Source organism: Argentina silus (assembly GCF_951799395.1).
Source record: "Argentina silus genome assembly, chromosome: 1".
Lineage (NCBI taxonomy): Eukaryota > Metazoa > Chordata > Actinopteri > Argentiniformes > Argentinidae > Argentina > Argentina silus.
This window is the reverse complement of record NC_139655.1, coordinates 27,285,144-27,300,760: the sequence shown is the minus strand read 5'-3', so window position 1 is coordinate 27,300,760 and position 15,617 is coordinate 27,285,144. Positions and strand designations below refer to the sequence as shown.

At 41.4% G+C, this 15,617-nt stretch overlaps 1 protein-coding gene across 6 annotated transcripts; it reads right to left on the bottom strand.

The window, feature by feature from the left end:
* Positions 1-450: 450 nt before the first annotated feature.
* On the bottom strand, positions 451-14,045 carry elavl2 (ELAV like neuron-specific RNA binding protein 2; the record flags this gene model as incomplete). 6 transcript variants are annotated; one of them, XM_083682322.1, is made up of 7 exons in its annotated part: positions 451-781; positions 2,566-2,604; positions 3,254-3,479; positions 4,334-4,487; positions 6,774-6,872; positions 12,488-12,736; positions 13,959-14,045. In XM_083682322.1, the coding sequence occupies 7 exons, from the start codon at positions 14,028-14,030 to the stop codon at positions 451-453; spliced, it is 1,170 nt and encodes a 389-aa protein (XP_083538448.1). The 6 variants fall into 6 exon arrangements, with proteins under 6 accessions (XP_083538448.1, XP_083538444.1, XP_083538443.1 ...); XM_083682318.1 differs by having other exon boundaries at positions 451-778; positions 13,959-14,030; XM_083682317.1 differs by having other exon boundaries at positions 12,488-12,733; positions 13,959-14,030.
* Positions 14,046-15,617: the final 1,572 nt, after the last annotated feature.

Genomic DNA, 15,617 nt, shown 5'->3' with positions numbered 1-15,617 from the left:
GAATAGTCCAAAATAAATACTTTGTTAACCACTTGAGACGCAATTGCACCTAAGGCAAATCAGGACACAGAAAAATACAAAGTAAATCACTACACAAAGCCTTACAAGACTTACTGTTTCAAAGCAGATGTGCAACAAAATGACAAATCCATATTAGTAACATTTTAAAAGGTCCATCTGTATAGACAGCAAGAGAATGCAACATTACAGGCGTGAACACCTGCAGTATTTTTTCTGGTTTAACATAAAGTAAAGTATTTAAGAAGTTTCAAAGCCTAGCAATGAAGGAAAGAAAGAAAATCACATTGTTGGACGCTAAATATAGTTTCCCTTCATAACACTGATTTACAAATATGTTTTTACTAATGTAGAAAGTTTACGGTCAGTAGATTTCCATTTTATGTTTTTTCCATTTTCTGTAGAGTTTTCTAGAAACAATCTGAGTGGATATTAGGCTTTGTGCGTTTTGTTGGTTTTGAATGAGACTTGCAGAACTCTGTCCCCGAGGCGGTATCCATTCAAGCTGGCGATGGCCATGGCTGCTTCGTCGTAGTTAGTCATGGTGACAAATCCGAACCCTTTGCACTTGTTTGTGTTGAAGTCGCGGATGACCTTGACGTTTGTGACGGCACCAAACGGCCCAAACATCTGCCACAAGATGCTCTCGTCTGCGTCCGGAGCCAGGTTGTAGACGAAGATGCACCAGCCGTTGCTTGCGTGCCCCGGGATGTTGATGCCAGCCAGGCTGGTCACCCCGTCGATAGCCATAGGGGAGAACCTGCTGTAAAACAAAGACGGCACAAGTCAAGGCAACACTGAGGCAGCAGAGATCATCACCACCGAAGGAGGAGACCACTCCCAAGCCTAAATGGAATTTGACAAGAGGCTCTACATTGAAGGTGGTTGTCTTTGTCAAAATTACTTCATTTTATAGTATGTTTAAATAACTCCCCTCAGCTTCATCCTTGGCAGGACTGAAATTCTGGACTTCATGACAGCCTTGTGTGTCTCAAAGGGACTGAACGACATGCTCCATACACATTATTGATGGACACTGAACTACAGTGTTGACCTCCTTTGATAAAATGGCAGACTTTTTGTCTAGGCTATGGCTGAGTGTCGCGGTCGCAGATTTCCTAGAAAATCTCAACACCAGGAGGGATACCGCACTGAAATTTGGATTTACTGAAAGACTAAAATTAACTTGCCCTAAATCCCAGTTCGTAGGTAAATCAAGGTTTTGCAGTTGGAAGAAACAAAAACTAAAGTGCACAAGAGGGCATGAATTATTTCAGCAGGTGTCAGATTAGATTAGTTGCTCCAGTTGGCCTCTCAGGGAACATGCACCATGACAGGTGTGCTCAGAGCATCAAGGACCCGGAGAGAGATTTGGCAACAAAGACACCAGCCGAGGAGCAGGGGGAAGATAAATCACAAGTCTAATGTCGCCAGTGAAGGGCCTTAGCTTTTAAGACTTCAGGAAGGTATTCTGTAAAATTGAGCTCAAACAAAGTGCCATATTGGAGATTCCTGGGAGACAGCTGACGTAACATCGTTGCTCGACTGTTTTGAATAATGGATCAAGATACAGGGGATGGATCTTTTAAGATGCATAAAGAGCCTAATGGAGTGCAATTACTAGAGTAAAACACAGTACTGCACTGTATGTATCCAGGTGTACAGATGGCAGAAGATGCTTCATTGTAAATTAATGTGATTGTGCTAAAAATGTATGTACACCCCTAAATTACATTGATGTCATGATTTGGATGACAAAAGGACACTGTCTGAAATTCTGTGAGATGTCAGCTGAAAATGCCAGTGGCCAAAGAGAGTCCCAGTAGTAGAGGCAGAGAGTGAGGGAGTGGAAGAGTGCCGAGGGTTATGGGATCAGGTAGGCGCTCACTGTGTGACATGTGACCCATCACTGGCCTTTCTCCTGCCAGTGTGAATCAGCCTCAGAGCATTCTCCCCTGGACCCCTCTCCTTCCCACACTCACATTCCCTCAAAACATTCAGTCAGAGCCCTCAATGCAAAGCATGCATACCTACCATATTCATGACATGCACAAATAAATAAAAAAAGTTCAGTTGAAGGGTATACAGTTCACAAAGGGACATTTCACATGTTGCTGATTTCTTAATGTTCAATCAAAGACTGGTTTAATGCAACATGATCCAATAGTGTTTGTTTTCCTTTTACAATGACACCCCAGAGGCAAAGCCAAATTAAAAAAAAATTGAACACACAATATTGAAATAGGTCATGTATTTACTTTGAGTTTTCCCCATGTATGCAGTGGACAACTAAAATATATAAATATACTGCAGGCTACTGTACAAGATGAATCAGTTTGTTGCACTTTTTACAGAGGCTTTTTCCCTCTGCTGTGGTATTGTATCGGCATTAAGTATTGTGATAACAAACTGATACTCGAAGTTCAGAATTCTGGTATTGTGACAACACCCACCCACATACCTACCCACCCCGTATGAGAATTTACATTGTGCCATTTCAGACATACCCAGTATGAAATTATAATACTCAAATGAATGATGAATTACCTTTTGACTCCGTAGGCCATGTTTAGCAGATTGTCCAACCTGAAATAAAGAGAAAACACATTAATTGTAGTACGTAGCCTGAAGTATGTTGAGGAGATTGATGAACACATTTTAATTTGCCTCTGCATCAATTATTCTAGACAAACTTCAGCTAAAAGCTCTTCAACTCCTACAGTAGGATATCCCCAGGGAAATAACTGACTCATACTCTGCCGTGTTTACATTGAAGTTTGTCTGAATATACTACACCATATAAAAAGGTGAAACAAGCAACTATTCACGTGTTAGACAATAGAGAAAATGTAGCGTTTTCTGGACAGGAAAAACACAGCTGTGAGTGCACCCATTTTGGTCAAATATATTAAAGAACCCCAAACAGAATGCTAATCTCATTAAAATTGCTGATCAAAATCACTCAAACCCATTATCAACTAACACACAATGTAAAACATTTGCAACAGGAGGAACACAGCAAATTTAAAATGTGAATATGGTATTTATTCTGAATATATCTGGCTACAGCACTGCCAACCTATAAAAAACAGGATGTTTTATAGTACTGCTGTAAATGAGACAATTTAAATGCTAATTCCATTAGCCTGGGAGGGTAAATTGATTCCATATCATGTATCATTTGACTTAGCTCTTATCAGAGTGCTGCAGGTTTGTTTTTGGTGTGCCCCTTTACCTGAAGCGCTGTGCCTGCTGTGCGAGGGGTCCTGGGTACCTTCGATTGGGCGACTGGTACAGCTGGGAGAGCAGAGCCTGGCTGGTCTTCTGGCTGGGGTTGTTGGCAAACTTCACGGTGATGGGCTCGGTGGCACCCGGTGGCTTCTGGCCATTCAGGCCTTTGATGGCTTCCTCTGCTTCGATTCGCCGGTCAAACCGGATGAAGCCGACCCCCCTGGAGACTCCTTGGGAGACAAAATGTTGTGGTGTGTTCAGTCATTCATTGGTACAAAGTGCTTCACATGTCAGTATACTTACGAAACCTTTAAAAGATAAGTAGCACAATTGATAAAATGACAGTAATACATAACATTTGTGGTCTAACTGGGTCATTGCAACTCAAAGCCCATGACTAAATGTATAAATTTAAGTACTCCCTTTCAAATCAGAAGCACAAAGCCCACGAGGCAATGATATCAATGTAGTCAATAAGCCACCAGATTTCTGTTTTTGAAAACCCATCAAATACGTATACAGTATGAGTAAGTAGACACTTGCACTGCAGTCACGTTCTTAAATATAAAAAAATTGCCTTGGCAACAAATGACATATGGAAGCCTTGTCCCTAATCCTTGCTTAGGAGAATATTGTACATCTCCTCTTTGCAGCAGAGAGGAGGCAGGAAATGGTTGTGAGAGCAATTCTGTTTATTAGGATTTCATAAGGATTTCATTTCCAGATGGCAGTGGAAATGGAGATTATAACAGTTGTAAATGTATTTCATTTCTTGCCATGAAACAGGCATTACAGCTATACCTTCAGGGGCAGTGGAAGAAAGCAAGGTGGTTTTGAGGGGTGAATTACCAAGCGGGAGTCTTCCTACTCGACATCCATTTCATATTCCATCCATCTATGCATATTTATGAACGGTTTCAGTGGAAAATTGCATTTTTGGGACCACATACTGACACCTCTAATGTATTCCTCAGGCCAGGCTGTGGTGTTTTTGTCTGGCTGCCTGTCTTTATGGGAAGGGGACAAAGATAAGACCAGGACAGGGAAAGAGAGAGATTGAGGGGGTCTGGAGGCTCCTACTCACCAGTCACCTGGTCCACCAGAATGCGTGAGGTAATGATTCGTCCATACTGAGAGAAGAGCTGCTCCAGTTCCTTCTGAGTCATGGTTTTTGGCAAGCCACTGACATACAAATTAGCATCTCTGATGGAGGCGGAGCTCGGACGAGCATAGGAAACCTACAGTGGAAGAAATTACACAAGATGGGTTAGCTCCCCCTTACACACGCACAAACGCGCACACACGTTGACAATGAATAATGCCACTTGTGCCCTCGCTGAGAAACAGTCATGGCACCCCATGCATACCTAAAAACAAGGCAAAACTCAAAGCACCAGTGTTTGTTATGTCTGGGCCTAACGAGCTTCAGCTCCCTTGCTCACCCTCCGAACGGATTGCTGATTTAGACTGCACCACATTAATAGTTACAATAAAATACTTCTGCCACAATTATGGAGAAATCCATATTCATGAGCGGCTCTGCCTCTCCCTTGATGTATTCTGTAGCGTTCCAAATATGAGGCCATGTCAGCGAACAGCAGGTAGGGGGAGCAGAGCCAGGGTGGGAATGACATTAAGTGTTTCTGCACTGATAAAAACAAAACACATTGCATGGCCTTTTTTCTAGGGCAGACACTCTGGCCTATTCGGTTTGTTTGATATAAATGTAGACTAAAAATACAATCAGCTTTTTTAGAGACATTGGTATAGGAGGTGTGTGTATGTGTGTGTGGTGGGGGGGGGGCACCTTCAGTTTACCCTACTCAGGTAAACATGTTAACATGATGGAGGGAGTGAAGAACTGAACGTTAGGCGATGGTCAAGACCAAGAGGCAGCCAAATGTCTTGCAAGCTGCAGAGAGGTCGTGCCTGCTTTAGAGATTTAAATGAGATTACAAAAACAGGCCCAGATCTTGACTAATGTGTCCATTGGTTTTCAACCATCATAGATTTTGAGGGTGTGTCCTGCCTTCCTGGTACTGGGCCCAGTACTGGGCCCAACTAATGTCTCACGCTTAGTCATAAATCAACATTGGTCCATAAACACATCCAAGTAATAGAAAACAGAGGGGGCCCAGATAGTCATCTACCAGGTGCTGAGGATCAATACATCATTACACCCCTGAGCAGTCATATCAATTCATTTTCCTGAGCACTTCTGTATGTATACGCACACGCACGCCGGGTGAGGGTTGTTTGGAAGTGTTTGGTGGGAGTGTGTGTAAAGTCTGGCCTGCTGCATCCTGCTCTTCCCCATGCCTGGTGGCTGCAGGTCCTTGTGACAGGGCCGTCTATTATCTGGAGAGTGCAACGCGGCCGTATTTAATTACAGTGTCAGACCCGCTAAATGGTCCTCCACCAAAGCCCTCTGCACAATCTCACCCGATGGATTGTATCAATAAAATTCACTCGCTTTAATTAAACCTCCAAATAGGATCCCTTTTGGTACTCCTCGATCGATGAGACCCTGCTCACTCTCCCATATCTTCCTCCCCCGCATCCCCCTCTCCCTGTCCTGAAGGGAAGACAGCCAAGGTGAAAGTGAAAGCTTGCTCCCCCCTCACTTCGCTCCCATCCTCCCCCCAGTCTCACCTTCACACTTCATTTGATGCTAATACTTGCAAAGTGTATTCCACTGGCTCACTGGGGTTTATTTGCACTTCTGACAGAGCAGCTGGAGAATTTCAGCGATGTGTAATGTAAAAAAGAAAAAAACGCTCCTGCGTTCTACTTTCAGAGGTTTGGAGGGGTGGAGAAAAAGCTCTGTTATGTTTGATTCATGCAAATACAATGGCGCTTGCCACATGCCACATCTCCTGTCCTCACTATACATTTACGGTAATCAAACTTGCAGTACACAATTTGGTACCAATCAAAATCTATTCATTATCACTGAATATGTTTCGCACGCACCCATTTTCTCACCCTGTGCGCGGCGACATCAGGCCAATGCTGTGTACAGCCCAGTGGAAAATCACATCCAATAAATCATCCCCGCCGTTCACAGGTTGATGCACTGTATGAAGCAAATGAGTTTTTCTCCAGCACATCTCGTCCTGCGCTGCCTGATGAATGCTAATAGGAGCCACCTCCCTGTACTGTTATCAGACGCTGGCGCTATGCTACAGCACATGCAACCATAGAAACAGTTCTGCTCTACTTGAGGCCCAGAGCTACAGGGAAATTAACAAAGGCTCTCTTTTTCCTTGTGTTTGCTTGCAGTGGTTTGACTTAATGCCAGATATGGAGTTTAAACATGAAAACATGAACTGTAGGCCTGTGTTTTTTTTGCAATTGGTTGTTAAATATGGAAATTTAACGAGGCCTATTCCATTCCTTACTCACCCACATCAGAATGTACTGTTTAGAATAATCTGTTTAACAACCTTGGCTTGATAAATAGGCTATCCAACTCAGCTGGATTTATGAAGAATGAAGACTTGCTCATATCAGTGACTGCTTACCTTAATGGTTTTGGTCTGAAGTCTCAGGCCATTTAAGGTGTTAATGGCTTTTTCTGCATCTTTTGGGTCCACGTAATTCACAAATCCATAACCTAGGCTCTGACCTACAAACAGAAGAGAAGAAAACATTCAGAATTGTGCTCGGCTGTGGTCAGATCTCTATGCACACAGACCAACATACATGTTATGATTTACGTGAAATCTAAATAAATTAAGATTAAGAGCACAGGATGAGCATGCTGTATGATTGCCCCTCAATGCTGCAGGGCTGAGTCACTAAAACTCTTTGGATACAATTTTCAATAACAACCGTGCTGACAGCATGTCACAAATCTTCAAGTGTTTTTGAAATAACCAGGATGTTGTAGCACAGCACAGGAAGCCACACAAGGCAAACTGGCTCTATTTGAAACAACTTCCAATGTGGCCCAGAACCTCAGCCCATTTCCTTGACAAACATGTCATAAATTACCAATGGCAGGTGATTCCTCCAGTTTGCAGTGAGTCATCACTGACACAGCAGAGCGGCTGAGGTTCAATGTGTTCCCCTCCCTCTATCATTTATCTCCAAAATCTACAATAGATTGACACCCACTCCTTATGTGCACACTGGAAATTCAATTTCCTCCACCCACTCAATTGGGTCTCTGTGCAATTCCACCGCCGGTCAAGTTCAGAAGCACAAACAACTTTAGAAAATTAATAAATAAACAAATGAATGACATGGAAACTCCACATAAGACAAGGTTTAAATTGGCTTGGAGGGCAATATGTTCATATTCCCAAGAAGGCAACATTTCCTTAAAATAAGTTAACTTAAAATTAGTTCACAAAGATGGCTACAGAGGAAAACTAATATTTACAAGATCAAATCCGCAAATGTAATAGTTCAATGGGGATGCTGATTCAAGGAGGTTTGAGTAGTGCTCCCTCTAACAGATTCTTCCTATCATACTTGCTATAAATGGGGAGATCCACCCTTTTTTCTGGCTCCGTCTGGGTTAACTCCATAAGTCACTGGTTGCATGGGTTCCCTCAGCTGGTATGAAGAGCAGTTCATAAACTTAAATTCACCGTGCATCTCAGGGAGTGCTAAAGCCAGGAGAAACGCAGAGAGCATTTGAAATGAGCTAGTGAGACGACACTTCTACTTGAGCCTGGAGGGCAAACAAAGCCTCTCCCTGGGTTCTGCAACATGGAGAAAACTACATCTGTGGCAGCAATTAAGTCTTCCTATGGATATGTTCCTGCTTCCCATTGTTCGAATTGGGCTCCTCAAACATCTGCCTATACCGTAATTGGCTCCCAAGTCGTCGTGGGCAGTGGGGGTGGAGTGATCTTGTGGGATGCAGTTAAACAGAAGATAGCACCCAGCACAGAGTAAAGTCTACGGCTACAAGCTAGAAGGAAGTACATCAAGGGTAAATAGCAGCAGCAGCACAGGAGCAGCCAAAGCAGGGTGGGAAAGATGCAGCTCTCTGGTGATTACTTAACATCTGAGGTAGCAGGAGCACAAGGAGGTAGGTTGGCTTAAGCTAAATACACTGCCACAGGGCCATGGGAATCACCACCCAGTGAAACTAAAAAAAGAAGGAAAATGAGGGTAGAGATGTGCAGTACGGAAAATGAATAAGTGCACAGTAGCAGAGTAGTGAATAAGTGCACAGTCACACGTCTTAGTTATATAGGCCTGTACACTTTGATCTAACAATAAAAGCGCTCTATTAGGTTCAGTTTCCTCTGTCGTCAATAGAAACTAATAGAGGCAAATATCAGGCTAGCTGTTCATCAATACTTATTGGTTCAGGCCCTTTTCAAAGCTCATCACAAGCTAAAAACCAACTTATTTAAAATAAAAATACATTAGCAATTGAGCATACAAGTAACCAAAGATAGCTTTGCACAACAAGGTACAAGACAAACATACTGTGCAGAGCATGACGTCTAAGTTCAGTTGTCTTGACTCATCTGACTGCACAACGTACAACTTAAATAAAAATAGAAGATAAGGCATGTGTCTTTGACCAACATGTGTCTTCAGACTACACTGAATTCCATCCTTTGTTAAATTCAGGCAAGACTTTCACCACATCTACCTGTAAAGCTGAAAATAGACATTTTAAGTATATTGTAAGTCTATCAATATACAAACCATTTGGCAGAAATAAGTAATTTTGTTCAAAAAGTCAAATCTGAGATATGTCCTTTTGATGACATGCAATCGATCTGATGTCATCAAGGCAAGTTCTCGGTCTGTCACGTCCAACCTTTTTTGGAAACAGGTAACACCCCCCCCCCCAAATAGAAGTCTATAGTGTTGCTAGCCCGTAAGGTCAGAGCAGAGCCATCGCTGTGCCCACAAGGCTTTGTTATATTATAGCCTGCTTCATTTGTTCCATATTTTAACAATCAGCTAAGGTGATTTTGTTACAGCACAGTAAATTCTTATGAAGACAACCACATGATTTTGTTAAAGGAATTAATCAAAGGAACTATATGTTTACTTTGTCAAAATGGATTGTCAATAGGTTTAACAGGAAATCTATTGAGTAGGAAACAGCGATATAGCCTAATGTGACAGAACAGGGGAAAAAGGAGAAATGTGGCCATCCTGTACACGCAGCTCATAACACCAGTTCACCAGACCAGGGCACAAATAGAAGTGGAAATAATGCTTGAAAAGTGCAAGCACAACATAATGTGAAGCAAGAATGACAAAGAATAGACACGGAAATACATAGATACCAGATTCATTTGTTGATAATATTGGTCACTACTGTACCCTCAGGCTATGAGCGTTTACAATGGCATCAGTGTTTGTTCATCCACTTTTAACCTCCTCCTGGTCCTTCTGCTCTAATCCTTGTACTTACTTGCATACTAAAGTATGTTTGGGTTGGCTCTAATTTCTGAGAACTGATACGGGCCAGGTCGGTTTTGGGTTGAGTTTTATGCGAGCATTACAGTAGGTCTATGCTTATGACAAACATAATTTTTGTGTGGGGCCTGGCTGAAGTTGGGAGAAGGGTATCCGTGCCCTTATCTCCCCATGTCCTCCAAAATAGTAGCCTATTAGTCAGACACTTCCAGGCCAGGCCCGCATACAACAAACCTTCCTGCCTTGCTATTCTGCATTGTTCCGATGTGAGCTTCGATGGCATTATCATCAGTGAGGAGAGAGATTTGCGCTTGGGGGGAAATCAACATTGTAGTTACTTGGTGTTAAGTTGGCAGCGTATTTGTAATTAAAAAATTCGAACAATGCTAAAATGTAACAAATAAATAATAATAACAACTGACAGGATAACAGGGGGGGAAGGCTTATTAATTCAAGTCTACATGAATGCTGTTTGAGCTGCTCTGTGGCTGTTGACTACTGGTCCACTGGCCACTGGTGGGGGAGGGGGTCGTTGCCGCCCACTGTCTTGCATATTCATTAGTGTCCATCACTGAAAGGTTCAGATTGCCAGGTATAACATGACACAAAACCATGTTCACCCCTCTGGAGTTGGTTCATATCGGCCTTTTTAGAAACACTTTGTACAATATAACATTCAGGCTTTCTAAAAGCTTCCTAATGATTGTAATGACTGTTTAAATCAGTAGCGATCAGGGAATGAGATCACCAAGAAATATTTCATTTACGAATGCTGTTTTGTTCCCGAAAAGTGTTTTCTAAAATGGAGTGTCCTACCCGACACTGTTTGAATACACGTGTTGTTACTTGCCAGGGGTGTTCTAGGGGAGTGGACTCACCGATTTCCACCTTTCTGTCTCTGGTGGCTGCGTCTTTCAATCGTGTGCGCATGCAGAAACACCAGCTAATGCCCGACACTGCAAGTCCATTTCATCTTTATACAGGCTTCGTCTAAGCCTTGTGTGGCACTACTTTGACCTGGTAGATGAGGGAGAACGTGAAATGCAAGTGTTTTTTTTCTCAGCTGTGAGAGCTTGAAGGAGGGGTCGTGTGCTCATTCACACATACAGCACTGCGCTGGAGGAGTGAGGGAGAGAGATCTGTTTGTTTTCATTTGTTCATTCAATTTCATTATGGATGAAGTCGGTGAAGCATTTTTTTTTTTTGCCACCAGTTAAATCACTAGACTTCCAGCTAACACTTTTTTAGTTTTTTGTCTAGTTATGAACGTGAACCTGCAATTCTCAAAAGTGATCTCTTTTAGGATGCTTGCAAATAAGAAAACATTTTCATCCCAGTCTATTTGTATGGACCTCATAGCAAATGGAGTCATTTAAAACATTGCTTGACAGTTGTCTCATCTGTATATAATCATTGTAAGTGGCTTTTGTAGGGAGGATGGGCATCCCTCATTAAAAACAGAGCGCATTGTAGTTCTAGCCAAGTGGGGACAAGGGGACAAGTGTATTTAGCTCAAAATAAACTGAGCATTATATTTTTAGACTTCGGACAATCCATTTCTACCTGGAAAGCTACCAAGAAGCAAGTAAAATAGACAAACTCACTCTTTTGAAGGTTTATCAGCTATACCCTAAGCATTGTAAAATATTCAACATTATTAATATTTTGATTCCAGAGTTGATTGTGAGCACATTTCTATTCAATGAGGGTGAAGCAATATAATTACAAATCATCTATGAGCACAATGAAATACAAGATGAGATCATTCAAGGCATTGCAGAGGCCATAGGGGGAAATATTCCAATGCCTTCCAGTCTCCATTCATTGGGAAAGAGCATTTTGCTACACAGAGCCGATGGACGTTTTGGGCGAAATGCAAATGAAATAGATGCATTGGCTGCGTCCCCATGCTCTGCCCTTTCCCAGAAGTATGCACATGTGCACTTCACCACGTTTTTAAAAAGAATGGACTGGTGTAAGCGCTGTGGTGCAAGCCTGTGCTCACTCCAATCCTATACTTTTCAATCCAGTGCAAGTGCCCACTAAGAAATGGAAGGTAGAAATTGTCTGCCTCTATAGCAACTGACTGCAAAGTCCCTGGGAGTCTTATGACTAACAGATGGAGGGAGGTCTAAGTAACTCTGTCTGTTTAACACAACAAGCAGTTATAATACAGCAGAATTGGTCATCATCTACCCCATGTCTTGTGGTTGAGACCAACAGCATTTCCCCTTCACTTAAATATTAATCTACATTCAGTGGTGACATTCAGAGTTATACTATGAGATCCCATGGTAAACACATTAAAGTGAAAATGCAACCTCCTTTAAAATCTTGGGAGAGCTTCCAACACCCTGTAAATGAACATCCTTTTTTCATAAAAGTAACCTTGTTCTAAATGATAGTTCAGATTCCCTGAGGGTCAATACTTCTTGGCAGTTCTAACTTGCTTGTGGCATGGTAGAGGATACATAACCAGCTGGTTTAAAGAACAAATTAAACCAGTGATATTTAACAATTAAATCAGTCCTTAATAGAGTAAGTCTATGTGGTTTGCTGCTGGGTAAGTTTATAATGGCTTTCACTTAGAGATGCCATCTAATTACAACATTTTGCTCAGTGAGAGCCTCTTTTCGCCTCACTAAGTATGATCTTAGAATGCAAGACCCATGCTTTAATTGGGGGTAAAAAGCACAAAGTTCCATAATTCATGACACTAGAGATTAGAGGCATCAAGCTATGGAGAAATATCCATATATAAATGCAGCTAGAAAACACCCATGCGGTGAACCTTTGACATCTACCCGACAACTGAAAGTCAATGTTGTCTGCATACGTTACCTGTTATTTTGTCTCGAACTAGTTTACAGGACTCAATTTCCCCGATGCTCCCAAACAAACTCTTCAGCTCTTCTTGGGTCATGTTCTGAGGCAGATAGTTGACTATCAAGTTAGTTTTACTGTCCTCTATGCTCCCTGACTCAACAGGAGAGGAACAGTTGTTTGAGATTGTTGAAGGACCGTTGCTTGTGTTGTTGCAAGTAGGCCCATTGGACAGCTGTGTTTCCATTGCAGCAATGACCTGCTAAAAAAACAGAAAAGTCAAGTCAGGACCATATGCTAATAAAACCACAATGAGGTGTCAATAATTGGACTGTGAAAAAAGGAAGCTCTTCATACTGGGTTCTTAATACAAACTGAAGCCATTCTGAGATACAATATCATTAACAAGCTTACAACCTTTTAATTTCAAGCATACTAGGATTGATTGACCTGATCTGTAAACTCAGAAATCCTCAACATTTATATATATTGAACTAAAATGAACACCATAAAGAATAATGTTTAAATGGAATTAAAAGCGAGAGAAATTTTAATAAGAATCAGAGAGGCTGCTGTCCTTACACTTTCATGCTGCCCTTGGTTAAATGTCTTTTCAACTCAGCCTCACTGGACAGGACCTTACTATACATAAGGTCAAGAGCATAAGCTGTATGTTACTGTAGGCTAATATCCCATCAATTTGGTATTCCTCAGTTGGTACGGGCCTTTCGATGGGAGCTGACTGACCAAACAGAATGAAGCTGTGTTAATGGTGCAGTCAGACTTATTTCCAGTCAAAAGTGCTGCCCTGTATGTGTTCGTAAACTGCGAGGGTAGGTAATTGCCAATGGAACTATTCGTTTTTTTGTTTCGCTTGACCAAATTTGTCGGTAACAGCCTTCCTCAAGTTGCAACTGCCCTTACTCTGCCCCGTCATTAAGGAAAACCAAGATTATTATGATACTATATCTTAAGCAAAGCAAACAGTTGTCCTTTTAACTTTAGAGGATGCATCTAATTGCATATCCATCTGGCAGAAAAAAACACTATGTGTTGCAAAAAAATCTTTAAAGTTAAATGCAACACATGTATTGTATTTGTGCTGTGAAAACAAATCTATCCATGAAGCTAGAGCACACATTTTCAACCTTGAGAGCACTAGCACTACACAAGGTCTACATCTTGACCATCTCCCAGTAAGTATGACTCAGAGATATTCACAATACACTTAATTTGAAGTACATACACTCAGTCATCCTTACAGGAGCAGTAGACAGTTTTAGACCATACCAACACAGACAAATGAGATTTGAAGGGAGCTTTTTTTTAACCCGAAATTTCTGTCAATCAAAATAAGACTAAGACTTGAGTTAGTCATTGGTCTGGTCTGAGAAGATGTGTATTAAGACTTGAGTTAGTCATTGGTACGGTCTGAGAAGACGTGTATTACTGCCCAAATGAATTCAAGAAGAAGTGCCACAGACCCCAGTCCAAGGCTCAGCTGCCCACGAACCACTTCTAAGCAGAGATGCCACATCGCACAGTCTGACTGCCATGTTAGTTTGGAGTTGCCGTCTGCAAATGTAGACACAAAAAGTAATGCATGTTACATTACAGGAACAAAAAGCAAACAATTAGTGATCACATGCAATTATTTAGAGATGACAGGCTTTTTTTTCTTGGCACTGGCTGTCCATGAAGATTTTGGCTTCACCCAGGGAGAGACAATATTTCAAAGTCAAAATTCATCTTTAGCATGGGGTAAATAATGAGACTGAGGAAATACCTGTAGGAGTTAAGAGTCAAGAAAGAAATCTCCACAAGAACAGGAACAATAAGCATGAGTAATGACAATTCGTAGAATGGATGGGATAATAACTTAATTTAAGCAACTGACTGCAACTCGAATCAGCTAACCTAAAACAATATGCACAATATGCATACTGCACAATATGCATACTGCACAATATGCATACTGCACAATATGCTGACCACTGCAGCCAGACAGTCCAACAGAGACAGTCCAACACACACTTTCACTAGCAGTGTTGAAAAACCTTAAAACCCCTCCTGGCTATACTACCATAACAAGTGTATATCCATGCTTTTCTATCAAACAATTTGACCTAAAAATCCAATGTTCAGTACAATTTTAACTTGCCATTGGTAAACAATGCTATATTCAAACGTTAGCTAACAAACCCAACAAAACACACCAAGGCAAATCTCACTTGAGTAAAAAAAAAACAATGTTGTCACCAAATGAAAATGCAATATCACCATAAAGTTGGACTGAATGTTATTAATGGTGTTATCTCAGAGCAACAACGCAGCAGAAACCCACGTTATTATGTTATTTCAAAGTAAAGTTAATTAAAATCTGGTTTTTATTCATTTCCCTCAGCTCATCAGTCTCAGGACTGACTGGGCGAGTATCCTTGGTGGTTGACTGACAGCCCACCTAGCCAATAGTAACCATTGTTACAGCTGGTTGCTCTCTGCTAGCTACCAGTTCAACAATGTCCCATTTCACAGATTCTTTCCAGCAGTGATTCTCAAAATGAGGAAAATGGCCTACCCAAATATTTTAAATTAACAAATTAGGTGAGAATATGCCTATATTAAAGCAAAAAGCATGCTTGCTTGCATGCAGTTGTCAGATGCCATGCAGCAAGTCTCCACCTAGTCTTTTTTTTTTGTAGGGGTCACAAGCCAAAAAGGTTAAGAACTACTGATTTACACTACTCACTAAATGGTAGCATACCGGATATTGACTGGTAAAGTGTATTCATATTCAGAGAGAATCTCCTGGGTTAAAATCAAGCCAATATCTAGCAGCAGGGAGATGACGTTTATGCTAACCTTCGGTAGGAGTCAGCTATTTGCAATGCTATAAAATATAAAACAAGGCGGTGCACAAAGCTTCAAAAACTTTGAGTGTCTTAATTTTGTGGTCAACTTAGATATACAACTTACCTTTTGAAAGCCATGATTTACATTTTTTTTAAAAACTAGTTGGGGCATTACTATGAGCATCATTTAGTGATTTCCATTTCAGTCCGACTTTAAATAACCAAAGTGGCTACCTTTGCCTGCCATAGCTATGGAGTCTACATTTAAGACAAGCCAAAGAAGATGCTAGA